This window comes from Colobus angolensis, unplaced genomic scaffold (genome assembly GCF_000951035.1).
Source record: "Colobus angolensis palliatus isolate OR3802 unplaced genomic scaffold, Cang.pa_1.0 Scaffold85, whole genome shotgun sequence".
Taxonomy (NCBI): domain Eukaryota; kingdom Metazoa; phylum Chordata; class Mammalia; order Primates; family Cercopithecidae; genus Colobus; species Colobus angolensis.
In genome coordinates, this window is record NW_012122376.1 from 1,014,214 (window position 1) to 1,023,084 (window position 8,871).

The 8,871-nt window shown below is 48.8% G+C and overlaps 1 protein-coding gene across 1 annotated transcript; it reads right to left on the reverse strand.

Moving 5' to 3' along the window:
* Positions 1–7,028: 7,028 nt before the first annotated feature.
* FOXI2 (forkhead box I2) lies at positions 7,029–8,867 on the reverse strand (the record flags this gene model as incomplete). Its single annotated transcript, XM_011930296.1, has 2 exons — positions 7,029–7,880; positions 8,612–8,867. Coding segments are annotated over 2 exons (702 nt in total), but the record flags the coding sequence as incomplete, so codon positions are not given.
* Between the last annotated feature and the right edge of the window lie 4 nt (positions 8,868–8,871).

Consider the following 8,871-nt stretch of genomic DNA (forward strand, 5'->3'; position numbering starts at 1 on the left):
AGGGGGGGGACAGCATTAGGAGAAATACCTAATGTAAATGATGAGTTAATGGGTGCAGCAAACCAGCATGGCACATGTATACCTATGTAACAAACCTGCATGTTGTGAACATGTACCCTAGAACTTAAAGTATATTTATAAAAAAAGCTACATATATCCAGTGAATTTTTAAAAACATGTTTGTGAGAAAAAATTAAAAGTAGAATTGTTACATTAAAAAAAAAATGTTAGTCCTCCCCAATCCTTCCCCTTTGGGCAATTCACCTTACCTTCTGAGCCCTAGTTTTTTTTCATTTGTAAAGCTAAGCTAGTAATACCTACATGGACTATGAGTTTTTGTTAGAAATCGTATCTATAAATCTCTGCTCTTAGTAGTCACTCACTGAAATGTCCTCATCACCCTAACTTTACTCAAGCCAGTCTGCTGCATCTTAGAAACATTTAGCTGCAGCTGTAGGTGTCTGCATTCCTGAATACAACAATCCAGCTCTAAACTTTTGCTCTGTCTTGGAGATTTCACTCAGTCTGTTGTGCAAGAACATTTATAAAGCACACAACACGTCACCTCTAAATGGGACATCTCCGTTTCTCAAAGGCCACAACACCGTATCTGGTTTCATGAAAGACTGCTCTGGTGGATGGTAAACTGGACATCTCAGCAAAGACTCATCATTCTACACTCAGCTGTGCTGAAAGTCTGTTTCACTGTGGGCCCCCCCCATTAGGCCATCAAGGGAGCTTTGATGGGCTGTGTGAATGAACCTGTGTGAAATCTGAGCTCAAGAGTGGGTCCCTCCTGACAGGTCAGAATGTGCGAGCATCCATCTTACCAGTTACTTGAAAATGTATGTTTTTTTCCTGTTATAAATCTCATTTTAATTTTGTTCCTGCAGTGAATGCAGAGATATGGTTATGTGTACTAACAGCCTTACACATTCTCAACCTGAAAATGAAGAAAATATTCTCATCAATGATAACAAAAATAAACTTGCTAATAAAAGAGTATTATTGTTACAGATTCTTAAATTTTTATGTCTCAAATTTTCTTTCATCTATTATGTATACTAACCAGGGCATTGTAGAGAAATTAAAGCAATAGTGAAAGACAAAAAAAAAAAAAAAAAAAAAAAAAAAAAAAAAAAAAAAAAAAAAAAACTAGGAGCAAAGTATTTCTTCAGAACTACATAGCAAATGATTATTTAAGTTTTCCCTCTTCCTCCCCTTGCAACTTCTTTCTTAGATGTTGCATTATTTAAACAGTATACCAAACTGCCTTTAATTTCCTCCAATTGAAATATGCAATGTAGTCTATTCTTTTTAGCAAAAAGGAAAAAATTTTTTAAAAATCAAAGTAGTCAATATAAATAGAGCAAGGAGGCAGTCTATACCATTCAAGATTACAAAAAGAACATAGAGAATGAAGCTCCACACTTTTTAAGAATGCTGAAACAGAAACCTTCCATTAAAGTATTAATTCTACTCACTCCAGAAGTCCATCTTCTTCCCATAACCTGACCTGCCCTTAGGCTTCTCAGAGTAAAGTGGTCTCAGCCTAGCAAAGGGAGGTTCAGTCAAAGAGGGTGGAGTTGTTTAGGTCAGGTGTCGAAGGGAACGGGTGCCTTAGGCAGATCGGAACCACCCGTGCATGCAGGTCTGGAGGCCTCAGTGCAGGTGATGGATTGCCAGACCGGATTAGGGGCCTGAGGACAGGCGACTCCTCAACACCTCTAGAAGGCAGTAAAAATGATCCCTTGCAAGCATCTTCAATGCCTCTCTTGTCTTTCAATCTGATTGTGCCCTGGCCCTGTGAAAGGAGCACACAAGCTTGACTCCATTCCTGACCTCAAATTCTTCCTGCCTCCTTGGGAGCTAAGGTCTATTCTGGATGAGGAGGTTTAGATCCAGGGAGTGCAGCAGGAAAGGGGAAAGGTGATCTGGAAAATACTTGGATATCATTGGCATATAACAAATCATCCCTCAGATAAAAATATACATATCTCTTTGGGAGGCCGAGGCGGGTGGATCATGAGGTCAGGAGGTCGAGACCATCCTGGCTAACAGGGTGAAATCCCGTCTCTACTAAAAATACAAAAAATTAACCAGGTACCACGGCAGGCGCCTGTAGTCCCAGCTACTCAGGAGGCTGAGGAAGGAGAATGGCGGGAACCCGGGAGGCGGAGCTTGCAGTCAACCAAGATCGTGCCACTGCAATCCAACCTGGGAGACAGAGCGAGACGCTGTCTCAAAAAAAAAAATATATATATATATAATATATATATAATATATATATACATGTCTTACACGTCTGACCACTGATCAACACGTGAAAGCAGGGGTGTCAGCCTAGATTCTCAAGGACATCATTTACATTATTATGATTGCTTTCACGTTCAAAGTGAAACTTATATGGACTAAAAAACCATACTGGCCTCACTCATATTATCTCTGAATATTCCTATCCCCCAGCTCTGTGCCCACTCCGAATTCCCCTAGCATGGCACACAGCCCTCCAGCATGGGTATTCAACAGCAATGGCCTCCTGGGCTTGGCCCACTCAGTGTTGTGTCTACAGGGTCCAGCAACAGGCCTGGCCCTGGGTAAGGAAGAATCAGACCCATCACAGGAGGCTGGGGGCTGGGTGGTGGGCAGAAGCGGTTATGAAAAGCTGAGGGTCCAGATGTACTCACTCACACATGTACTCATTCATTCATTCAGTCAGTCAGTCAGTCAGTCAGTCACTCCATCGTTCAACTGCTACCACCTGTCCACAGTCTCCCTGGCTCTAGGGATGTTACTCTAGAAGAAGGCAGGCCGGTCTCTTCCCACAGAACCATAGGAGAAGAGGCAGGAAGGTACTCGGTCTTCTGCGGGCGTGATGCAATCCATCCAGGGCCCCCAAGAACACACCAAAGGGCACAGAACTTGGACCTGGATTGTCAGAAGGAGTCTGGAAAAGTGAGGTCTCTCTAGGACCTCAGGGATGAAGTGGGAAGCAGAAAAGTCAGAAATAGAGGATAGGAAGACTCCCACTGATGTAGCTCAATATTATCTGTAGCCTCTGAGAAACAAGACACTTAACTGGTCTGAGCCTCAGTTTCCCCATAAGTAAAATGGGGATAATAGGAGCATCACTGGGTTGTTGTGAAGGCTTAATGAAAAATGTGCAGGAAGCATCTAACAGAGTCCCTGACACCTTCCTTGACCTTCAATCTGTCTGGTGGATGAATGGGTGACTCTTAGGGGTAGAGAAAGACTCGATGATTTATAAGTTTAATTTGCTCTAGATTACAGCAAGGACGCAACTCCAATTTTCTTTTCTTTCTTTCTTTTCTTGGTGAAGGTCCAATTTCATATACTATTTATTGCCCTCCATGAAATGGGTGAAACTAAAGATATTTTCCATTCTTTGTGTTCAGTCACTGATGAAATCTGACCAAAGAAAGCAGTTTATTGCGGGTACCCAGCAGTTAGCCCTGAATAACCTTGGTTAGCAAATTCAAATTAGATTAAAAGAAAAAGAGCTCTAAAAACTTTACCCTATAGATGGGAGATGCACCAAAGGACTGCACACTCAGAAGCCCTGGGGAAGGGCCAACTCTGGCCACATTAATTGCCTCCCCTGTCACTGCCAAATGACAGATCTTCTAATATGAGGACAGGTTTTAAGGTTCCTAAATGACACTGCGGAAAAGTGAGCAGATGGGACCTACACCAGCCCGGAGCAGTTCTTAACTGCCTGCCTAAAATCACAGTGATGTTATGAAACTGAGAAATCAAACACTTCCTGAGTTAGCAGGGTATGAAACACACTGGGGTCTGTGTACAAGACATAATATGATACTTGTGTTTACAAGTGAGATGGCTGATGACTTGATCATCTATAAGTAATCCTTATAGAGCCACAAAGCCATGTCCAGTCTGTAATTCTTCACTCATCTTTGTTCTGACCACTGGATGGAGGCTCTGTGAGGGTAGCAACAGACTCAGCTTATTCACTGCATGACTGAATACCACATAGTTAACACTCAAAAGAGATAGATTGAACAAGTCACATTTTATTAGGATACAAGTGACTCAACTTCTATTGCATTCTATGGTGGTTTCACATGTTTCTCTCCTACCTGGAATCAAATCCTGAACTCAATGGGTTATTTGAAAATACTATGCCTTTAGGTATGGAGGGTGGTTGGTGTAATCTGTGAAGATCCTACCCAAGGTGGCGCTCCGTGGGTGGGGTGTGTGTGTGTGTGTGTGTGTGTGTGAATGAAGAAGAACCATTCATGAATAAGACTCATTTGTTAGAAATGTTTTTTAAAGTGCCATAGTGTTTTAAAAGTGAACATTGGATTTCAATGTAGGGGATTATCCCCACTGGGGATAATTTACCCAGTGACCAAATGTTTCTAGGGCAGATTACAGTTTCCTGTATTATTATTCTCTTTGATTTTCAGTCACTAGGAAATTCCGCTGCTGCTTGGCAATGCAAAGAATTCCTAATCACCCGATATTTTGGCATGTTTTAATTGTCTTTCACTTCTGAACTTTGAAGCTTGCTCCTATATTTGAAACTATTCAGTGCCACCAAGTTGTTTATTTGTACTAAAAACTGGATATTCTAATGGCATACTGCCATGTGCCTATAGCCATGATGCAGAGATATTCCTTTTGTTGAAGTCTCATGATTACCTTTGGAATTGGCTGCAGGATTCATGATTTCAAAGGCAAAAAAAAAGGAACAGGGCAGGGGAGCAGATGGGGTCTGAGTGCCACAGTGGACTCAGAGCCCTGGGATCAGAGCACCCTCCTAGCCTCCTGGCAGCAGTGCCCTGGCCGGACCAACAGGACCCGGTCCTTCTGCTGCCTGCATGCAGTGAGCTTTAGGGACTGTGGTCAAGTTCACCAAGCCCTGGCCAGATGACAGTATTTAACCATAAAGTGACCACAAGCTGCATTGCTCTGTTTTCTTGTTTTGATTTCAACAGTTTCTTTGCTATGAGAAAATGCTTCTTGGGGATAATGAGTCTGAAGCTGACTGTGCCATGCCTGGGCCTATGAAATGCATTTTGGCCTGGCTTCCCATCTCCTGAACACATCCAGGCATGTGGGCTGTTTTGGAGGGGAGAATGGGTTCTGTCTGGCATCTAACCCCGCCCATGCCCAAATACCTTGCACTGCTGGAAGTATTTTTAACCAAGCTTTTCTCATGAAGATTTCATCTATTTGCTTATATTATTACCTACTAATGGTATAAAGCTTTGAATAAATGAGCAACTTTCAAACGGTAAAAAATGATCTTTGGGCAAACAAAAGTTGAAAAATCTTAAATTTTTTTTCCAATTTTAGCATAAAACCATTGTTAGAAAAAAATAAAGCAGCTTCCCAACATCTAGGAGTCATGCAGCCATGACGTTCCATGTTTACATCCATACGTGTCAGCCAGTTTTCTTGAAGCTCCACTGATTGTCCAGTTGTCCACTGTATTTTCTGATTGTTGTCAAATTTAATTAGAAAATGTTCTTTCCAAGTTTCCTGCAAGTTCAGACTCTGAAATGGGGATGTTGGTGATAGCAGTGGAATTCTTATACAAAATAGCATATACATGCAAGCTACGTATATTGGTCTTTATTTTTAGCATTTTATTCTATTAAAATAAGTTCAAGGTATAATTTGTAAAATGTATAAGCTAAGGAATTTCTTTTCCTTTCCTGGCCTTCTTTAACTGTATTACATATGGGGAGTGTCCCCCCAAGAGAGATTGTGGGTTGGTTTGAGTTTGGTTAGCCAACATCATCACCTTCCACACAACTGGCGCTCTGCTCACCTGCCTGTGGGGGGCAGCAGCATAGACGCCACACGGAGTTAGGAGCCACTGCTGATGAAACACATGACAAGGCACCAGGTTTATCCCAACTCCTGGTTCCTTCTCTCCATGTCCACCTGCCTCCCTCCTCCCTCCCTCTCTGTCTTACACACACACACACACACACACACACACACACACACACACCCCTCACTCTTCAGCAGGGCCATGATGAGTCAGCTCTAGGGACAGACAGTCCCTAGAGTGCTGGAAATGCGCTGCTCTCATTTCCAGCACAGGCAGCAGCAGCAGTGAGGGGCGCTGCGGGCAGCTTAGGAACACCTGTGCCTTAGGAACACCGGTGTGGCTGGGGCTTAGGGTTGCTAAACCAGCTGTCCTACTCCAAACTAACAGTATCCTCTCTCCACTCTCTTCCTGGGAAGGCCCCTTCCCATCCTCCCCCAAAATGCAGGGAAGATGGGTACCCCCCATCAACAACAAGATGGGTACCCCCCCCCACCAACGTGCCCATCTCCAGGGAGTCCCAGATGCCACAGCGACTCAGGGCATCTGACTGGGGCACTTAGGACTTCTGAGGAGTACAGAGGCCAAAATTCCTCTTCCCAGTGACTGGGGGCTCCTTGTGCTTCACAAAGATACCATGTCTAAAAACGAACCGGGTGGGGCAGGGTTCAATTTACACAAGCTGCTGTTCAGGAGCTCTGAACACAGGCGCAGCTTTGGCCCATACTGTGGGTTTGGAGGGGAAAGAGACCAAAACAGGTGTGCCCTTTCATGAGCCTGTGTGAGTGTGAGTGTGGATGGGGCGGCACAAACCTGGACCCTCGGGGAGCTCCTGGGTGCTGGGCACCGCTCCTGTGGTCAGTGATGACGGGGCCCTGCGGAGTTGCCTTGTCCTACAGGGGGGTCATCAAGGACCAGAGCTGAGTGACAGGGGAGGGAGCTGGTATCCCAAGGGCGTTTTCTGCCCAGGCAGCCCTTCTCCCTCCCACCACCGGCAGTTTCAGCCATTAGCAAGACCTTCCTTACACAGGACCCAATCCCAAAAATCTCACATCCCCTCACTGCTCCTGGCCCACCTGGACCCCACCACGGTGGCTGCTCCTGAGCTCTGTCCTCCAGCCCCTGCAGCAGCCTCCCTGAAGCAGGAGGGAACGCCCTGAGCCAGGTGACCCAAGCTGGGTGGAGGTGGAAAGAGCCCCCACCCCCCGGGCCGCTCTGGCAGCCCACTTTCCTCCCACCTGCTCTAAGGCGCTTTGGAATCAGCCAGCCTGCTTGGGAAACGTTGGAGCTGAGCGGCAACCGCGCCGGCCCTTCAAGGCAAATCCCTGGAGAGCACAGGTTCTGGAGGCCCAGGAGGGATCGACTTAGAGGCAGAGCAGGGAAACCCTGAAGGTCGCCTGGGTGAGGGGAGCACAGCAGACGGGCCACCCACCCTGAGGCCCAAGAGCCACTCAGCCCAGCTCCCTGCCGGGCAAGCCGCCCCCAGCTCTGCGCGTCCTCCCAGGGCACCCAGGCCTTCAGCGCCAACACGTGGGGCTGTCACCAGGGGAAACCGGAGGCCTGAGCTCAGCACCTTTGGACACCGCACCCGGCTAGCCTCCAGCGCCCCTTCAAACTTCGGTCCCTTCCCGGCTGTAGAGGAGGTGACTGACGCGGAAGCCAGTGGCCGCGGTCTGGTGGCCAGGGGCGAAACCAGGCGAGGGGCTAAGGGTCTGGGAAGCCTGGATGGCGACCGTCGGCGGCGGCCTCCCGAAAGAAAAGTCGCCCGCCAGGCCCCCGGGGAAGGTGCCAAGGCCGCCTGCCAGTGCGTTCATAGCCGAGGCGAAACCAGAGAAGCAGGTGGCGGCCTCGGGTGCTGATGGAGAGGGCGAAGCCTGCAGGTCCGGGCAAGCCGCGCCCGAGGGCTCCAGCGCGGGCGCCTCGGCCCCTCCCTCGCTCCTGGCTCCCGAGGGCGAGGCCGCGCTGGCTTCAGCTCTCCTCTTCCTCTTCCTTCGGAAGTTCCCGTTGTCAAACATCTTCTGGCAGTTGGGGTCCAGGGTCCAGTAATTGCCTTTACCTGCAGAAGAAGAAACAGCCCAGTTCAGAAAGTTCGAGCTTTGACGGACCCGTGGTGAGCGAGCGAGGAGGTCAGCTTCAGAAAGATCTCCCGCTGGCCCTCGCAGAGGGTCTGAGCCCTCGCCCCCATCCCACCCTTGACGGGCACTGTGTATCCAATGGGCCTCCACAGCCGGACTGGGAAGAAAGTGGCAATCCAGGAAGGAGGAGGAAGGGAGCCTTGGGAAAGGCCGAGACCCGCTAAGGTGAAGGAAGGCCAGCGGGATGGGAACCGTGAGATTCCGCCAGCCGCTCTGCCAAGGACATCGCAGACCACGCCGGGCCCCCAGGGAGGCTCCAGAGCTTTCCAGATGGGCATCCTATTTGTTTTGCCTATCCTTGGGGTAGGCGCTGTCTTCCCCACTTTACCGGGTAGGGCACTGAAGCCCAGGGAAGTTGAGTCACTCCCAAGGTCACCCAGCGTGCTGGCTCTCCCGCTTCTTCCTCCGAAGGAGCGCACAGAGATTGAGAGCCCCGGGACCGCCGCACTGTAAACGCCGGCCTGTGGGCACTGCCGCTGTCTGAGAACTTGTTCATGGCTAAGCACGTCTCCCCCTTCTCTCTCTCCCCCGGGTATCCCCAGCGCGCAGGGAGGAATTAGGTGGTCCAAGGTCGCTGCCACCCGCCGAGTGCCCGCGGCACGGCAGAAAGACCGGGAGTCCTGGACGGAGCGAGCCGGAGCGCCGCTGTTACCTGGGTCGCCCTCGTCGCGGGGCACCTTCTTGAAGCAGTCGTTGAGCGACAGGTTGTGGCGGATGGAGTTCTGCCAGCCCGCCTTGCTGCGCTTGTAGAAAGGGAAGTTGCCAGCCACGTACTGGTAGATCTGGCTGAGAGTCAGTCTCTGCAGGGGCGCGCTCTGGATGGCCATGGCGATGAGGGCCGAGTAGGAATAGGGCGGCCGCACCAGCCTCAGCAGCTCCTGCTGGCCGGAGAGGCTCAGCCAGGAGAGGTCG